General features: G+C 38.5%; 1 protein-coding gene across 1 annotated transcript; it reads left to right on the top strand.

The window, feature by feature from the left end:
• Positions 1–5,610: 5,610 nt before the first annotated feature.
• LOC139116115 (uncharacterized) lies at positions 5,611–15,888 on the top strand. The gene is made up of 2 exons (XM_070678663.1): positions 5,611–5,736; positions 12,127–15,888. The coding sequence occupies exon 2, from the start codon at positions 12,169–12,171 to the stop codon at positions 14,455–14,457; it is 2,289 nt and encodes a 762-aa protein (XP_070534764.1). The 5' UTR covers positions 5,611–5,736; positions 12,127–12,168; the 3' UTR covers positions 14,458–15,888.
• The last annotated feature ends 5,142 nt before the right edge of the window (positions 15,889–21,030 follow it).

The raw sequence follows: 21,030 nt of genomic DNA, 5'->3' as shown, positions 1-21,030 counted from the left end.
AGGGTTGAGAATTTATTATAGGTTTTGTTTAACGTTATATGTCTACTCAATTTATATCACGCTATTTTGTAAGTGGCCTTGCCATTTTTTCTTGCAGCTTAAATAATCTAGGGCGCCTGGATGCCCGGTAAAGAGGTCATGTGAAATCCATGGTATGGTTATATGTCGCTGAGAAGTCGCTTTACGGTGAAAACAACCTTGGCAAAAAAGTAATGAAAACACTGTCGTCCTGCTGTCCGTGATTTTGTTACTCCTCATCAAGCCTGAGATCAAATCAAGGTTGTTATTTGTCTCACATTGGGAACGAAACCTTTGCAAACAGCACCAGTTTACTGGTATACCGGTATACTGCTGAGAAACGTCAAGTATACTGCTGAGAAACGTCAATCGTAATTGCATTTCTAAATTCACTTTTTACAACTAAAAGACTCGTTAGGACTTTCAAAAAGTTCTACGGTCGATGTGACGACATTCTTGCCAAATATGACACCTCGGTCACTCAAATGATTAACGACAGCATTCCCGGCTTTGACTTATTACAGTGATTCATATCCTGTATCTTTTCATACAATATTTAGACAATTTTGGGACCAATCCTGACGGGTGTAGCATGCTAGCAGGTTACGCTTACCCATTACTGACATCTGCTACCACCACTAACTATCAGTGGTTCAGGATGGTCCTATTTAAATTTGTAAATCACAATTGTCCCATGGACCTGGTAATATATTACCTTGAATGGAAATGATTATTGGACCAGTTTAATGTCACATTACGACAGAATAAAGTCAAAGCAGGGACCTGAACCAGTATCATTAACCTTTAGAGTACGTGCTATGGTATGAAGGTGACTTGTCACTTTCCTCAACAACAGAAAAGTGAAGACACTGACTCCGAAAACCGTTCGCTAAATCCAAATCTTTGAAATTTGCCCTTTGACGCCATTGTTGTAAAGTAATTCTGATATTGGTGTTATTCCAGAGGTCGCTTTGCCCTATATCCTACCTGTAACTCCGTAAAATTGTGTAAATATTATATGACCACATTTGCTTGAGATCTGAGTCGTATTTTCAACTTCAATGACAAAATTAACAGACATGCGTCCACCTTAGGCGATGTCATTAACTTTATTTAGTCGTTCATAAATGGACCGATTTTTTCACTTTCATGCAAATAAAGGTTTGTAGGAATTGAGGTAGTATGCGCCTTGAAAGTGAATTACTTAAACCTGTACTCAAACTTTCCTCAATTAAACTTCCGACCATTCTCTTACCAAATCGAGAATATCAATCAGAGATCACCGTGCAAAATGTGGTACAGGAGAGACAAATTACTTAAGATTTCGGGAAAATTTAGCTGCAAAATTCCTCCTTCTTACAGGCACTCATACGTGGCCAAGTGACCTATGACCTCCTCCCTTAAGATTTCCAGATATTTGAAATTTACAATGGCCGCCTTCCCCGTGTAAACTCTGAAGAGAAAATAGAATTGTCGATTCGCGAAAAAACTAAGATTGTGAAACTGTTTCTCACTCCAAGGGCTTTAAAATGAGCCTCAACAAGTGGTAGATCAGAATAGAATTGATAAAAATTTGAAAGTCCGAATGTCTGACCCCGAGGCGCTTTCTACCTTAAGTTTTTAGTTATTTTCCATATGGTCAAACAACAACCACTATAATATTTTAGTTCTTAAAGATTCGACAGCCCGATGACACATACCAGTGTGGGTCTTCACAAGGGCTGAAATCCTTGTCTATTTGAAACAGTTATTTTGACAGATATTTATGTCTGTTTACAGGAAATTTTATGGTTATGTGAAACAATTTAGCGTTTGACGGAATTAATACTGTCAAAGTACCGATATGCTTTAACGTAAAACTTGACGATGGTGATGTTCTCAGCAATCGATTATTATTTCTTTTAAGGTCAAACACCGGACAGACAGCAAGACAGAGTAGTTTTAAACTCGTGTCATACTATATTCCATCTTTAAGAGCTATAAGATCAGAACAGATGTCTTCCAGGGGTGTCGTAAACGGCTCAGAAGGGCATTGCCGTATTTTATGTACTATGAACTTGAAAAAAATTGGGACGAAGATTCGTGTTGAACCGACCCCCCCAGCCTGTGGATATAGAAATGTAGTTATTGGTGATATAACTTTGAAAGACGTTTTCAGTTGTAACTTAAAACCGAAATGCTTCAATCACAAGCAGTGATCGTGACTTTATTATTCTGCGCGGAAGCTCTGGCACAATGGTATCGCCTTTCAAGGTTTGAAGTTCTTATCCATCCTCTGCGTGAGACAAGGTCATGACGTGTCAACATATCTCACAGTCATGCAAAGATCAAAACACGACAATGTAATACCATCTGGTCATTCCGACTCTGAGCTTGAATCGGCTTTCGGTCGTAAAAACAGTTTAAGATGGCTCTAATTCTACACCGCGATATTTTCTTTCAAATATTTCTTTCGAGCCCGGTTCCCACAAAATTGATAGAAAATACTTATAGTTCAATATCACTTGATATGTCAAAGCAATCTAGTCTGCCTGTGACATGTCATGGATGAGATGGTAACTGTAATTTCTTTGAGACAAAAAAGATTACTTGATTTAGACATCACATTCGAGGCAACGCATATTATCCAACTTATCAAATTATCATATTATCAAACATCCCTCAAACACCCCTCTGGTATTCCGAAACGTTAAAGTTTCGACCCCCGTTCACTAGTTTTCTTCATCTGTCGACTTTTCCTCTTTCCACATGTAAACAGTTGATCAACTTTACCAGCAAAAGTTAAGTCATGCAAAGGCGCGAATCAAAGACACATCTTGATAGTTTACAAAATTTCTGATTGGATTGCCACGAAAGACAGACAAAACACAGACAAAACCAAGTCCATTCTCATGGTTAGTTGTTTTAAGAGCCGTTAGCTGTAACGTCCAGTACAGTTTCTTTTTTCTTTTCCCTAAAGCATGTTGAAACACCAACTATATGGATTGCCAACACATGTAAAATGCACCGTCAGTGTTTACGTTTGAATTTTGTTTTCCACCGGAATCTACTTGGCAACTGTAACAATGCAGTCTACACATGTACAGGCTGGATTGATAAGCTGAATGCTGTTTATCTCAGCATGCTATTAGGAGAACAGCAAGAAATCGCAAATGATCTTGAAAACGTAAATATTGAAAAATCATCGAAATTAAAGATACTGACCCTAAAGGGGGAAAAACTCTTTTATCTGTCTGTATCCTAGACAGCAACTACCCATCATGCTTTATGTTCCATCCTCATCCAACGTTTTACGTGTGGAGAGTATTCAACTGTGAATGACTTAATACTTTGCAGATTTACTTTGAATGTATGATCTGATCGCCTTGCGCGTTTTTGACCAAGGTTGATTCGTACGAGTAACCTGTAGCCTGACGTTCCAATAGAGGAGTTGCCGCTCGCGTGTGGTGACGGTGCGATGGTGGAATCGGTGTCGAATGCAGTACGTCTTGCACTTACGTATGGCGCACGCGAAATCGATAAAAAGGCAAAAGGGTTCTCCCCTGGCAAATCGAAGGGGCGTGCGGTACATTCTAAGTAACAAAGATCGAACGTTTGACACCGACAATATTGCAAACAGATTCAGGGACGGTGAGAAAGTATGTACTCCAGACACCCAAAATCGATCTTCACTTTGTGGGGCGAATGGAACGCAAAAAGCAAAAGCAAAAATCGGACAATATCGTGCACGAGACATTGCCGAAATACCCCAAGAGTGTTGATATATCTTGATGCAGTACAAAAACAAAAACCTGGCAGAATAAAAACTTTAAGAAAGACAGCTTGGCATATCCATAGAGTTAAATGCCATATTCTTTAGAGTCGCAGGATAACAGTGAGAACATGGAATTTTACCGAAAACAAAAACTCAGTATCTCCTAGATTGTCAATTTACGCTCCTACCACTCTTTATCACAGTTTGATTTTTAATTCGTCAGTGTGATTCAAATATGAATCATTGTTGCCAAGTGGACTCTGGTATCAACCAGGATTATAACGTAAACACTGACATGCATTTTACACATATAGACACTGTGTTGGCAAGCTAAATAGCAGGTCTTTCAAGGCTTATTTTAATAATACTGAAATTGCTAGTTTTATCATCGTTTCTTTGGTAATGATAGACACTCCTTTCATATCTCCTAAATACCGGGGTAAACAAGGACATGTCCTTGTTCCCATTACCAAAACCAGGCCAAAGTTTACTTCATGTTAGAACTCAAAATATTTCTCCTTCGTGAATAATATCAAAGTTTATGACTTTTTTCTCAATGTACACGCTGTTCAAGTTTCACTTGTGAAATTTAAGTCTTTCTGCACTTTAGGTAGAATGCTCCCTGTGAATTATGGATAGAATGACACTTGTTTTGAAGTCAGTGTCAGTTCATACGCCTATATCGCGTTACAGACGTGCATACATGGGGAACTAAAGTTCTTGCTTTTGTGAAAACAATTTGTAATCGTAACGTTATTTTTGTCACTCTGGCTTTCTGTCAATAATCTAAGGTTCAGGGATTATATCTGTATTAGCTTCAACAATTTATGAGATTTCAATGATTTCTTTTTTTCACTAAGAACAATATCTCGTTCCACTCTAAAACTAAGATAGAAATGCCGAGTGCTCCACATGTCCAATATTTTTACTAGTAATGCAGTATTTTCTGTAAGTGTTGTTGATTGACTTTTCGTCCGCTTTGGAACTCATTAGAGACAAAAACATTGCATCTTGAACACACTAAGATACGGAAACGCATACTTTGTATTTGAACATACATTGGAAGTTTGGTTAGAAATATGAATGAATGTATGGATTTATGCATGGGCGGACGGATGGATGGATTGATTGATTAATGGACGGAGGGAGGGAAGGAGGCAGGGAGAGAAGGAGAGAGGTAGGCGGGCGTACATAGAGGCGGGTGGTGGACGGTTGGGTAATTAGGTAGATATGTATGCAAGCGCGTACGCACGTAAGTACAAGCGTATGTATGTATGTATGTATGTATGTATGTATGTATGTATGTATGTATGTATGTATGTATGTATGTATGTATGTATGTATGTATGTATGTATCTATGTATGTATGTATGTATGTATGTATGTATGTATGTATGTATGTATGTATATATATATGTATGAGTGCGTGCATGCATGCATGCACGGACGGACGGATGGTTATGCGAATGTGTTTTGTCGCTCACCAAGGACTTAGCATCGCTACAACGACTGCCATTAAATAAATGACCAGATCACATACAAACAAAGAGGTTAATAGCATGGCTAACAGTTCACTACAAATGACTATTCCCCGAAGCTTAAAGTACATTACAATCCCTATATAATACATTCTACAGATCACCTCTTCAAAAGGAAGATGTTCATAGCAACTTTCGAGCTATAATAGACCAGTTGGTATGACAAAAACGTTTTGATACCTTTTGGTAATTATGATCTGAAATTCAACGAATGCCTATCCCATATGCATGTTTGTCTTCGTAATTCAAATTACACCAACGTCATCAAGTTCGTACATATAACACGCCCGCAGTACAACATCACAATCCATTCGCATCGATCAGCTGTATCGTATCACCAAGCGTATTCCTTATCCACTGGTTTCACAGGGCAGTGGCAAGAGTACCCAGTTTGATTTCTCAACGCACATTATTTCACAGTTGTTGGTAAGTTGAACTATCTTTGAAGTATCAATGTAGGCATAGATCATAGCAAGTAAGGTATTAGCAACTGGCCACTGTCGTCGTCTACTGAATATATACTTCAGTGTTTTCTCTGTATGTTCATTGAAATGGGCACTTTCTGTCCCATTCATCAAAATTAGGGGGCAGACTTGACATTTTAGGGGCAATCACTTTTGATGTTGAAATTACCTTCCCAGAAGCGCTTCCCCGATATCACTACAATCGTCACCCAGTTCAGTTGCGTCGTCTATGTAGCATGCAGCACCCGTACTAACATTGTCAGCTTGTGATGTGCTCGGCTGCTCTCGATCTCCTGCCGATTTGTCACCCACAAGTTTCCCCGACTCAGGATTTGACATATTTGTTCCCTTGGACACTATTCGGTCCGAATTTTGGGGTCTAAATCCATGAAAATATGCACCGATCCCCGCGCGCCGATCAAACGATTGTGTTGCATTGCGATACGCGTGCCTACACAATGCTAAAGCTGGAACTTTCCTGGAAGTTTCAGTAACTTTCTCAGGGCAGACGATGGCTCGAAATGCGCAATTTGCGAAATCACGCAGTCAAGAGAATATCCTGATATTTTCAACATGTATAACTAATGCGCTTTATATCGTAATTATTTCTGGTTAATGAACATTAAGTAAATCAGATGTGTATCTGGTCAGCATGGGCATCGTCCTGAGACCTTCACTTCGACAGAATTCTGATCATAACGTCTGCGAGGTAAATGATTCACACGCGGCCTAAACGATTCACAGTAAAGTATCACTAAAATTATGAGACTCGATGTGCTTCAAACGCGTTAAGAGTTCAAGGAAATGCATTTTGAAGTCGGTTAAAAAGACAATCAAATTTGATTGTCTTAAACCCAAATATTTAGAAAAACTCGCAAGTGAATTAAAGAAATATCGCACCGCAGTATCGATTTGCCATTCGCAGAATACCCGTATTAAATGTATCTGTTTGGCCTTAGCGTGGCTTATAAGTAAGACACCCATTCTTCCCGTTATTACAAGCACATGTCATTCACTATTACGATCAATCGGTGGGTATGGCTTACAACTTTGTTGGTACGCAGATAAAAAATGCTTTACCAAAACCGACATTGTCTTGGGATTTCGAATAATTCCATACGTTTTCGGAAAAACGCAACTTCCTCAAATAAATCTAAACACAACATTCCTCTTCCAAACAGAAGATTAAAGGTTGAATAATGCGAGTAGGAGATTTTGATTTAAAGCAATTGATATGTTACAAATTAGTTTCTTTCCTGCAAATACCTGTGTCAGTGTTCAGTATGCCGTTCTAAAACCCTAGAGTGACATCGATAGGTAAGCACTGTGTACAATGGGCGGTAGCTGTACACCCGCACGTTGTCAATAATGGATTATCCAATATCGTGTGCTGAACATATGGTCGACGAAACGCCCTGAATTTTGCTGTAAGTTTCGTGATACAAAAACCGAAAAGGCAAAAGCGAGCTTCGAGGCTTTTGAAACACGATCTTTAAGGCCAAGAAAACTAAAAAGTTTGTTTCTCATCCTAGACACCCTGCAAAAATGATGCGGTGGCGCGGGCATTTTTTTCTTCTCAATTTTTTTTAGTCTTCAACCGACAAAAACGTGCAAAAAGCATGAAAACAACATAGGAGAGAAACGCACAGCAGCGTTGCTTTAATATTTTTTATCGCACCGTTCCGTGGTTTGACTTTAAGTGCAGCAATGCACAGTTTTGAGAGCTTAATATAACAGTGACATATGTGTACAGTTCTGAATGGAATGTTAGTGTTAGTGTCAGTTATTTTGTTAACAGTTCTGTTTTATACAGCACCGTGTTACTCACTATTGTCGTGTATCTTTGCGTTTTGTTTTCATTTTATCATTCCTCATGAGCAGAAAAAAGGTTGACATTGCGGCTTGGAATTGACTCGCGCGAGGATGAGAAACGAACTTTTAATTTTTATTGGTCTAAGCTTTCATTTTTCTCTTTGCACACTGACTGATGACGTTGAGATAAGTTATTTAGAGATAGATTCTTAATTCCATGAAAACGAAGATAGATTGCCTTCTTGTCAGTTCCTTGCTAATATCCTATGTTTACGCATATTTCTAACCTTTCTGACGTTATTCATCTCAAACCAACCAATGTCAAACACATGTCTGTTCATTCCCACAAAACCGGCTATATCACAACCTGAATTAATCTTTGTATGTTTGCATCACGGCGTATGCGTATACTCAAAGCGCATCGCTAACTACTTGAACTAGTTGTTACTTGTCCACCCACTGATACACTTTATTATTGTAGTACTTACGTAGTTCAAAGTAGCTCTAATGATAAAGCTATTTCCCCATCCCTTGAACTCAAACGTACGTGCTGCACAAAACAATTTCACACAGGTGTCGACTATGCATCCCGACGTTATCGTTGGACCATACTCTCTGTGCATAGATTAATTCAACCAGTCAATCAATCAATTATTTCTTTAAAGTAGGCCTACGGCGCGCCGGTTGTTCCAAAATTATTTTAAATATTTGTGAGGATCCAGAAAAAAATAGCTGCTGGGATTAAAAAAAACGAAAGGGGGGGGTCATCCAAGATAAAAAAAACTCGCTAGGGGTAAATAGAAAGGAAGAGGATACTCTGGTAGATAGAGAAAAAGTCGCCGGGGTTAAAAAAAAGGGGGATTACATCCAGAAAAAATCTGGGGTATTGAAAAAACGAAGGGGGTAACATCCAGAGAAAAAAATCGCTGGGGTAAAAAAACAGGGAGGGGGTGCTATTGTAGTGGTAGATCCAAATTAAAGAAAATCGTAAATATAAAAAAAATAAAAAACGAGGGGGGAGGGGTAACGCTGGTGTAAATAAAATATGGGCTGGTTAGATATTTGTGAGGATCCAGAAAAAGTGAAGGGTGAGAGAATAGAGTTTCAAAATTATTTTAGATATTTGTGGTTATTCGGGAAAAGGGATTGGGCAAATAAAATTGGGAAGATCCAGAAAAAAAACGCTGGGAAGAGAAAAAACGGAGGTTATCACCATTCACTTTAGGAAAAATGCGAGTGTATCATGATGCAAAACTTCAGTAGCTTTATGAATGTCAGAAAAAAAGAAGAGATATAAAAGGATCCTGAGAAAAAAAACGAGCCGTGCTTGTTGAAAATGTGGAGTACTTGTTTGGTGGGAAAAATGAAGATAGAGGTCGCTACTACACAAAATTTGTGGAGTGGGAGGACAAAATAAAAGTTAGGGGTTCTTGGTATCCCGATTTTTCCGTGAGCATTTCACGAACTGCAAAAAATCAAGGGGGTGATCCTTTAGCTCTCTCATTAAAAAAGAGTCCGATTTCCATGCGACTGGCATCGATATAACAAATGTTCAAGTACTTAGGCTGCGTTCACAAATAACGATTAGAGGGGGGGGGGACTGGAGGAATCTCGAGTGAAATCTTTTTATTTTGAGATCCCTCCCTAAGTAGCCTACAAAATTTTCAAATGCCCCCCCCTCTATATGGTCAAAATGTTTCAAGTCCCCCCAAACTATCACAGACCCGCATATTTGTAAAGGATGTGAGCGCAGAAAAATAAACATGTACAGTTTGTATTGCGCCGTTCTATTCACAGGTGTTCAACACTACCTGTATGAGCACTTTGTATTGTCATATTCCAAAGGCAAGTTCTGTAAATGCATCAGTTAATGTTTTAGATTTATTGGTCTAAAAGCCAACTAAAGTTAATCCAACTCTGGCCAGGTCAATTGCTCCTGCTGAAGAGCACACAAAATGACAATCATGAGAGTAGGCAAATTGTGAATTCTGGCTAATTGCCATATTGCAAAGTGACCTACAAAAATTTGTTTCAAAACTACAAGACATACATGAATTAGATGCTTCTCAAAATTGGCAATACTGGAAGGTTAAAATATTCCATCAAATAAATGTTTTAATCTCTTTTTGGGTGTAATAATTGCAAATTTGGTTAAAAAATAAATAATTCCATTTGGTCACATATTTTTTCTTTTAGTCTTTACTGTTCAAAGTTTTACTTCTGTATCATTTTATAACAAGAATGTGAAAATTTAGAAAATCAAGCATGGTGACCCCCATCTTTTTTCTTCAATATTTAATTATTCTCATATGCCAGAATTCAAAAAATTTTATGTGTTCTTCCATGTGTTGCTTTCTGGCCTGATCTTGTGTACAAGTATGTTTCACTGTCATGAGCGTCATTTGACCCAAGGAAGTGGGGGAACTTGACATGTATCGGAGCAGATTGTTGACGATGTTGTGTCAAGGAAGCGCTCTGTCTGTCATAGATTCATTTGCTTACATATCGATAGCCGCCGCTAGAAGCTATTGGTAAACCTATTTTTTCTGAAGAAAGAAGGCTCAGTGAGTCGATGAAAGGGCATACATTAATGGGCCTACCGCCAGTAAGCTTACACATTTTTTTAAATAACCATATACCAGCCATCATTTAATGTTCGCTTTCATCTCCGCTGAAATCATAGAGGTAACTTCGAAGTACTTGTGTAATCGAACCTGCTAATTGCACTCCTCCATTTTTCTCACGTGAGCGGGCAGGATGAAAGGTTTGCAAAACCGTGTTTCTCTTACTTGGTTTTATATATTCAGATAATCCCGCGACATTACCAGTGACATTGTACGAGTCGAAGAAGCTGGTCCGATATAAGAGAGCAATTTGACTACAAGAAAAACATACGGTAGCTTTCTGTAACAAAAAATTGAAGTATTGGAGAGGGTATAATTAATATTCCCAAAGCTGATTATATTTTTTTACAGCCACGATACAACGAATTTATCATTTATGTCATATTGTATCTTGAATTCGATCACTCTAATTATACATAGGCGAAAACGTTTCTGCGATTGAATGTTTTGGGTACGATAACTTCAGATGTAATGTCAGAATCATAGCCCAAAGTAGCTGAGATAGGTGGCAATAGCATGCCTGACGCTTTATCCATATGGCGAAATGCATATCATATCTTCTCTGTACTCAATATCAACTTTTCTTAATAATTACTCAACCTCTGCACGCTAATGTTCGATCACATCAATTTCTTACCAAAGGCATGTGATATTATGTAACGCAGAATTATTGGACACAGACAACGGCCAAGCTCACGCGTGGGTCTAGCTGTGGAAACGCAGCTGTCTGTTAGCGGGGTAGCGTGCGTCGCTATGCGGGTCATCAAAAGGTCAACCCCGGGTTGACCTTTGATGACCCGCATAGCGACGCACGCTACCCCGGCCCCGCCAACAGATAGCTGCGTTTCCACAGCTAACAACGGCCAAACTGAATCCAAAACGTCCGTTTATTTCAAACTCCAAATGTGATAGACAATCGCACGTTACGATATTTGTTCCAACATAACAAACAACCGTGAAGGACAAGCAGAAAGGAAAATCTGCATTACTCTCACATCATTACAGAGTATGATATACAGTCGAACAATAATTCTACATAGCAGCAAGTGTTTCATACAGGAAATTTACAATACAAAGTCAAACATCAGGTTAATAAGCCTACGCTACACTGACAAGCAGAGAAGTGGGTGTGCGCGGTAGCTAGTCGATATGTACCCGCCACAGCACAATAATACCTCTATACACATGCAGACAATTGTCATCACTGAAAAATACTTAAAACAGCAAACATACATTTAGTCTAACAGACACCCGCCCTGACTGAAACAGATAAGGCTTCGAGTGGCAGCAATTCTACTGTTAATCGACTGTATGTCTTACCTAAATCGAACAGTAAACACAGTTACATATAAAAATCAGTATTACATTAACTCAGATAAACTAGATTTGACAAGCTTTGTCAACTCGACAAGACTCTCTTGAATGGATCAATGTAAGAGCGAATTCTGAAATACTCTCTAATGTCAAACTGGAAAATTATGAGTTAGTTGTATAGCAGACGATGTGTAGGAACTCACGTGGTCCACAGACGCTATGTATAACTCTATGAGAGTACCACTGGTCAAAGTAAACCAGCATGAACAAGTGTAAATATCACCAAACCCTCTGAGAAATAAACTCCAAAATTGCAATAGGTTAAAGCTTGACATCTTACCAAAGATATCTTCACATCGATTAAACTCTGATGGTGTCTGACCATAGAGGATGGCTCAGATTTAAAGTTTACGCGGAGCTCAACATCAGCTCCAAAGAGAGAAAAGATGGCAGTCAGTCACATAATAAAGACAATGCGCACGCACAATTTGCATACGTCACAATTTAATAATCGATATCTTAAATTTTGAAAATATTTATTGATTTTTGAACGGCACATGGCCTGCACTTTTGATCAATGTAGCTTATTCGTATGTTTGCAGATCATATCTGGCTTATCACACTTGATCGCCAAAAGAAATACGATGGATACTATGGGGTTAACACTCGATCCGGGCGATCCGCTGTACAAACTGATAACGAATATTCCAGACTTCTACACCAATCCTGTCGGTTCCGTTGCACGAGCAGCGTTGGTCAGCAAGATGGCAGGCAGTACACCAGGTCGACATACAGAACCATGGCCAAGGCCCGAAGGGAAGTCATTTCGTCAGATTTTCTTCCCGAGCTACTGGAACGCACCCTACACAGATAACGTAGCATCAGTGACGGGGATTCCTGATGGATTTTGGTCAGATTTTTCTGTTGCCGTGTTGTGTCAGTCCATGTATTACCAGACCTCTGACATCCGCCAGCAGTTGGTGATTGATAAGATATCAAGTAATGTAGATTACTTTAATAACACTATAAGAGGCAACATATTGAAATTGTACACGTATGTCATCTTTCATGATTTCATGAAGTTTTCCGGTGATCTGATGCATGCAAAGAATGTTTACATCAGTCAAATTGACAATGTGTATTGGGTCACGTATAAAATGAAACAGTACACTGAGGGGACTTGGGACAATGCTGACTGGGAGCTATACCATCATTGGGTTAAGCTCAGTGCTCTTGGAGCTGGTAACGATGAAATTTATCATGTGATCAATTCTCTCAAAGGCAAGGGCCTTCATATACCCGACAATGTCGGCCCTAATTCATGGTATCAATACATGGTCTGGTATCGACCAGATCACATTTCTCACGATGATATAGATAATAGCGCACGACCGGGTGAATTAGAAAGGGTGTGCACTCCTGTAATGGGCTCAACAAGACCCTCCTGCATGAATGAAGAAAATTGCTATGAATTCACAGCTAATACACAGCCAGGGAGTCCCTATAGAGAGCTCCCTTCCAGCTCCTGCGTATCATCAGATACAAAAATTTTAATGAATGATGGTTCTCTGAGAGAAATCAAACATATCAAACCAGGAGATGTTGTCAAGACACCATCAGGACCTCGTAAGGTTTTGATAGTGTCAACACCTTACAGAGGGGATCGATTTCTGTACGGGTTCAATGACCATAGATTTTCTTTTACAAGCGGTCATCCATTAGCCAATGGTGAGAGAGGAACGTCCTATTCCCCGTCAGAATATTTGTCAATTTCTCCGCTTCAAGTGATTCATAATGTACCAATAATTGGCTATGTTGGCATCGGGGAACTTAAAGTTGGTTCCAAGGTGCTTGAAAGTAATATGCATCAAATGCAAGTTAAGTCCGTGCAAAAGTACGCCCCCAACGATAAAGATGAGCTTCTTTTCGACCTTGTTCTTGAACCAAACGAAGAAAGCGGTACATTTGAGTACATAGCTGGCGACGAGAGGGCGCTCTTTGTCGTTGCATCAGAGCTGCCAATAATGAACGTCAAGACAGATGTTGAGGCTCTTGCATTTGATGTCATTACAAAGATGATACAGGATTCTTCACTTGATTTAGAACGCCTGTTTCAATCATCCGACTACGATACTTACCTGGCAAAACTGAGCACGATTGTTCGGAGGGTAGAAGAATCACTCATTCTCTTTGCAAGTTCCTCTAACCAACATAAATCAGAAGGATTTGAGATTGAGGTTGAAGGTGAGGAAGAGATACCCCTGATTCAGAAAGTTGTGGCATCCACCCAGATCTTTACGAATCAGAACATGGGTTACAATGTGGCAACAGGAGTAGCATTTGATTTCTTGATGCGCAAACTGTTTTCTGAGATATCATCTTGCCTTCAGCTTGGTTTTCGTGTCATTCCTGACCATTCACAAGACGATATACTTTCCATATCTCTGCTTGACCTTCAGGTCATCTCATCTCCTTCTTCTTCCATACCTCCAAATCCAAACATAACGGTCAAAGTCGAAGGTCACTCACCTTGTCATGCGAAGGTAGAGAGTGTGTGGACACCTTTTGGTGGCAGGATGCATAGAATATTTTACGTTGCCATGAATAATTTGGAAGAGGGCAACTACGACGTCAAAGTCCATGTCAGGGCACCACGAAACGGGACAATATTCCTCAGTGCTTCAAAGAATATCAGTCTACCCATGCATCATTTCTATAACTATTACCGCCTGCCATTATTTACAATCGATAAATCTGAAGTAGGTTACATACATGTTGACGTGAGACAGCTCGCCAATCCTCTCATCCAAATCGAGAAGGAAAATTTCCATACTTGGAATGAAAATGCTCAAAAGGTGCTTGCTAAACAGTTTGCGATATCTGGTGGAAAATTGCTGTCGATTTTGTGTCGGCAAAGCATTGGTCTTGCCTAGATATTTTACTGACAAAGTAAGAATTTGGCTACCGCACAATCGTCATACTACTCCGGTTTATGCTGTGGCTCCAGTCGGTATCATGAATCGCATAGCTTACAAGGAACAAAATTGGAACTAATTTATTAAAATAATATCTTTTGATTGTTCATATTTATCAAAGTGTTTGGTGCCAAACAGTTTAAAGTTGCAATATTACAAATTAGCTATAAAAACAAGTAAATTGCAAAAGACTAACCAATAGACTAACCAATAAGTAATATAATCTAGTAATAATCGATAAATAGGTACAGTGATTAAATGTGCAGAGGCGAAATCACTTAAAGGTAGTATGTGCCTCGAAAGTGCAAGACTTAAACTTTTGTCGAAATTTTATTCAAGGAATCTTTCGACAATTCCCTTTCAAAATCAAGAATAAAAATTGGTGGTAACCGGGCAAATTTTGGTACTAGAGAAACAGATTTCCCAAGATTTGCCGATATTTGAAATTCAAAATGGCCGCCATCTCTGTGTTAACTCTATGGAGAAACATAAACTTTTCGATTTTGGAAACACTAAGGCGGTAAAAAAGTTTTCTTATACAAAGAGCTTTAAAATGAACCACCACAAATGGTTTTCAGAAAAGAATTGGAAAAGCTTGAGGGTCCAAATATCTGTCCCCGAGGTGCATTCTACCTTTAAAATGATTCTAGTAATCTACCGAATGCAAAGTTTATATCCAGTTTTGGTATGTAGTTTTTGGTTTTTATGCGTTAGCTATAGACTGTTTTGTAGAGACTTGTTTTTTCTGCTTAATGTAAAAATATATCACGACTTTGTCGTGTTCCATTATAGTGTCGATTTCTTTTCCATTTTGTTTTGACATGATTAATATACATGGTCTTCGTCCGTATAATAGTGTTCTTATGCCAAACGTGACAAACTTGGCGTTTGGTGCCCGCTGTACTTGTAAACATCTTTAATGTACGAATTTCAAAATAGTCTGTATTTGTAAACACTTTCACGTAAACATTTTAACCAAAGGAATTTCAAAATTGTAATGCAAAATTCTTATATGCATTTGTGCGTATTGTTCTCAAGATATTTAAGCAATAAATCACACTTTTCGACGGTATGCCACGAGATTTTGACCAGTTCAGGACATATGTGCACACCCAATAGCGAGTGCATTATGGAGTAAACTGTTCAAAACTGAGTGATGTCCCCTTTGCTGACGTGGTTTACTGCTATTATATCATAATATTAAATTTATTTTCTGGTTTGAAACTTCAAAAAGGAAATTTTTCTCTGACTGAAAGCTATTGCCTGCCCCGACCGTTCTATATGCTGACATACAACCGTTATTTCAAATCTCGACCTATCAGATTACAGTATTGCCGCCATCAATTATTGATATGACAAAATTAAAGATATTATTCAAATCTATTCACGAATACAGTTTGGATACATATTTCATCTACACGCCTTTGATAAAAGCCGTTTTTTGTGACGTTAGACCGAATATGCAAACACAAGGACAAAAGAGACACTACTTTGGGATTTGGGAAAGGGAATCAACTAAGAATCGAATTTTACCGCCATAACAGTTGAAATGCTGCAGAAGATGAAATAGAAATTCCTCAAAGCGAACCACGGCGACGCCATTTCATTCTTTTGTTGAGCAAATACTGTCTTCAGTATTTGTCATCTTTTTTAATACATAAGGTAGTACGGGCATCGAAAGAGAAAGACTTAAACTTTTGCTCAATCTTTCCACAGTGAAACCGTCAACCTTTCTCTTCCCAAGTCAAGAATAAAAAATCAGGGGCCACTGTGCAAAGTTTGGAAATAGGGAAACACATCATCTAAAATTTCTCAATATTTTGAATTCAAAACGGTCGCCATCCTTGTGTTAATTCTATGGGGAAAAATATATTTGAGATTTTCAAAAACTAAGACTGTGAAAAGTTTTCATTCTCGAGCTTTAAAATGATCCCCTCCCTCAAAGTGATAGATTAGGAAAGAATTTTAGAAATTTTAGAGTCCGAATATCTGCCCCGAGGCGCATTCTACTTTAAGGCCAATAAGACATATTTCAAATAGCCAGCTGCTTATCATTACGGTTAATTTCTGTTCCATTCATTATCGATTTGTCCTGTATTCATTATCATTTCGTCATGTAGGCTTTCCACAGAATTCCAAAGATTTCGTCCAATCTAATAGAGAAATGAATGATACGTATATTCAGTTCTTGATTTTAACGATATGTAAATTCAGCTGGAGATAAAAGAATGAGGTCGACTTCTGTTTTAGAGTGACAATTAATGAAAAATCGAATCCTATGGAAACATTATGGCGTAATGATACTGTGAGTCAAAGGCCGTAATTGAAGTAGACTGAAAGATCCGTCGCTCGAGGTCGCTCTCTACGCACATCGTGAGCGTAGAGAGCGCCCTCGGGCGACAGATCTTTCAGGCAATAGTTGAGGTAGAATGCGCCTCGAAAGTGAAAGACTTAAGCTTTTGCTTAAACTTTCATCACCATAACAAAACGCTCATTTATTCTCTTACCAAATCAAGGGTCACCGTGCAAAGTTTAAAACTGAAGAAATAAAGTACCTTACGTTTACCGACATTTAAAATTTAAATGGCCGCAAACCCTGTTGATGACTCTATGGTGAGAACAAAATTTCGAATACTAAGTCTGAGAATGTATGTGAAAATATTTCTTACAGTAAGAGCTTAAAATGGGCCGAAAGTGGTACACTAGAAAAATCAGATAGGAAGTATAGAGACGAAACTTTTTATACCACTCAAACCTCAAACTTTCAACTCCAAGATATAGTAGAGTCAGAACTGCCAGACCCCCTCGCAACGTAACTAAATAGACAATGGTTGTTAGCATTACGTTCGAACAGAATCGCCTGGTAGTTTCTGACAGAAACACCACGGCAAATTGAGGAGTTCGTGGAGATAAACACTGCCAAGAACAATACTGTGACGTACGGAGTGCGCTTTAACTATGAAAGGGGACTCTCCCTACCTCAATCAAGTGACAGGGAGAAAAAAAACGATATTAAACCCAATTTGCCAATCATGTAATCATCAAAGTATCCACATTTAAGCATGACCAATCTCGCCCTAGGGGTGTGAGACTTTTAGTTGTTGTATGTATGGTAACATTAATCGTAAAATAATATTTTTCATCGACGCTGTTTGTTTACCAAATGAAATTACATACATTGTTTGTAGACTGATAAAAACGCACTTGGGAACTGGACAGCTTATGATAACACAAACTGGCAAGTGGAAGGGCTAAAATAGGTCACGAATTACTTGATATTTGTACTGATATTTTGGTATCCCTTTAATGCAATAAGTAGAAAAACCGCCGAGCTATGTATCCCTTCAGCCCTTTCCACATTTTGAACAACTGGAGGCGCAGTCATAGTGCACTTTTCATCTTATGGTAGAACGCACCTCGGGGACAGACATTCGGACTCTCAAACTTTTACAACTCTCTTCTGATATACCACATGTGGGGGTTCATTTTAAAGCTCTTGGTGAAAGAAAACTTTTCACAGGCTAAGTTTTTCGAAATTCGAAAATTTTTATTTTTCTCCATAGACTTAACACAGGGATGGCGGCCATTTTGAATTTCTAATATCGGTAAATCTTGGGTAATTTGTTTCTCTTGTACAAAAATTTGCACGGTGACCCCTTATTTTTAATCTTGATTTTGAAAGACAATGATTGAACGATTCCTTGACGAAAGTTAGAGCAAAAGTTTAAGTCTTTCACTTTCGAGGTGCATACTACCTTAAAGAGCAAAATTCAAAAGGGCCAATGATTCGCATCTGTAAGAATATCTCTCTCTCTCTCTCTCTCTCTCTCTCTCTCTCTCTCCAAGTGTTAACTTTAAACACATGAAAGTGAGCAGGGAAATCAATCAGAGTACGAGACGAGAAGACTGTCCTGTCATTAATCAAAACTTTATTATTATATCAAACAGGTATGGTAAAATGCATATGACGTCAGTGTTTCTGACAAGTTTTATGCTCTCATGAAAGAAGATCAAGCCTAATGTTGCAAAACTTTCTATGTAATGTCTCTTTCAATGAGAGTGCAACTTTTAAAATCATATTGAACTAAGGTGGACAGAGCCTGGAAGATATGTCGTGTATTGCAGGGGTTTTGGCAGATATAATGTATGAACAAGGGATATCGATTCATGCATATGAAGGGCTGGAGATGGGTGCAAAACTCCACGCCTTCGAGTTCAGTAATTTAGAGAATTAACATTTCTGACGATGGCCGCGTATATACGACTAAGAGGATTGCACCATTGTTTCCTCAAAGATCCCGGCGAGGTCAAAAAAAGCAAGTAACATATCAAGTGTTAATGTAGGAAACAAACAAACAAAAAAAACCCTACAGTTTCGTAACGTATACGTAAGAGGTATTTCATCCACGTCATCACAAATGATAGTTGATACAATAAAAGTTAAGCACTAACATTGACTTGGTTTAAGTTTACCATCAAAAAACAAAATATAAAAACTGCAATCTACAAATATTGTTATCGAAGGGGGATTTGCGAAACCTACAGAATTGACTAAACTACCTAATATAGAAACTTTTTATTATACATTGATGCTCATCACCGCAGTATTATTGATCAAGCACTTTCTAATTAATTTCTGCTGTACGTTTTTTTTTCATTCAAAATTAAAAAACAACTTCAAAAAACAAGACAACAAAACAAAACAGCAACACAAAGGTAAAATGATGATAGAAATAGGAGTTATAATGACAATAACTGCAACTATAATAATATTCATAATAATAATTATAATAATTATATAATTGTAATAATACATTTGAACTAATAAAATAATGTCACAAGAATTGTAATTTAAGACATTTGTATAACTGCGGATGCAGGACAGAGAAATAAAAACACTGTACAAGTGACAATGACTGACGATAAACTAAGTGGTTGAAAAGTGAAAATAGCGGTGTAATCAACTTTTGTATCTAATACAACCTTTCTTCAATGCACTTTAGAAAGCCATATATCATGGGAGGAGCAAAGGGCTTGTGATGAACTATGTTGTTCGTAAAATTTCGGAAGGCATTGTGGTATCCAAAATGTTCCCCTCTGGCAGGATATAGTTTTTCACAAATTTGTGAACAGTCGTTTTCAGTGATTCCGTAAAGAATCTCTATTTTCACTATGATTGACAACTTTGAAAGGGACTTTTTTGAGAGTGAGTGTACCTGTCCCACATGAAGGTTACGTGGTTCCTCAGCCATGTTAAGCCAAACGAGAACTTCGAACACAGCCTGGACTAAAAAGTCAGCAAGTCATGGCTCATCAAACTATGTCTGCGCAATACAAGGTAAGGTAAGAATGTACGTGCCTGTCCATAGGTCGGCAGGACATTGTTCAAAAAGGAAATCTTAAACGTTAACTGTCCATTGAATCGGCTGCAGGGCAAACCTAATGAATAATCAATATAGAGTAAAACCCAACTTTCGAACGTTCTCAATGTCTTAAATGACAACAACAGCAGCAAACCCAACATCAGAAGTATTAAGGATACGTGACGTTCATCTGGGATGCTCTTATTGCGCCAAGTCCATTGGATTGATGACACAAAATAGTAAAATAAAACCACAAAGGATAATGGATGAAAGCTAAATTAGACAGAACTCAGTGCTGCGAAACCAAACAATGGAACCGGTAAAATACGCAAAGATATCTCTCGAAGTTGAATTATCGATATAGTGAAGTAATGCTGTATCATAAAACAATCTTGAAGCAATATTTGGAGTCTGCAAGAATCTGTGGATAAAATGGGACAAAAGGTGCTCGATTGCCAATATTCAGGGGTTGATTTAATAAGGAATTGCCGTCAACGTTTCAACTTCATTGAAACAAACCGCAGCAATTCTATCAAGCATACAGCAATGATTCTTGACAAGTTAAAAAAACCCGTAAGGATGCATCTCTAAAACAGCACTTTACATAGTCTTTTACTTATTTTAAGTCGGTGATTTGTGATTCTGAAGAGAATCTACAGTTTTGCCACTGTAATATCAAACACCGTGCTGGCCTGACCATGGACATTAATTACATTGATTACGTACGTTTGTTTAGGGAATTCTGGCGGTGCTTGACCAGCTTTCTGCTTGATCATTCCATTAGAGTGATCGAACTCAAGGAAATCAGGAAGGTTTGGCTGAACAAACCATTTCTGATTACTTATACTGCCGACCTGACCAAGACAAGGGTAGAATATACGATCTTTGTCATATGTTGAAAGGAATATGTTTGGAAAAGTGAGTCGTTCGGGTTTCATCCCCTGCATGCTCAGTATCCAGGGAATCGGCTTAGTTGAGGGAGTCACTGATGTTCCGTTCGTATGAAGAAAGTGACTTGGCCATCCGACATTCTCAATGGTGAATGGCCCTTTCTCCAGATGTCCCTTTGCATCCAGTTGTACGTTATCGATGCAAGTCACGATCCACCGCTGTTGTTTTTGTTTCTCCTCGTCAACTACAGGTTCTTTCATCATCAAACGCATCTCAT

Source organism: Ptychodera flava, chromosome 2 (genome assembly GCF_041260155.1).
Source record: "Ptychodera flava strain L36383 chromosome 2, AS_Pfla_20210202, whole genome shotgun sequence".
NCBI classification, from domain to species: Eukaryota; Metazoa; Hemichordata; class Enteropneusta; family Ptychoderidae; genus Ptychodera; species Ptychodera flava.
The sequence above is the reverse complement of the archived record's forward strand: the minus strand, read 5'-3'. Positions and strand labels throughout refer to the sequence as shown.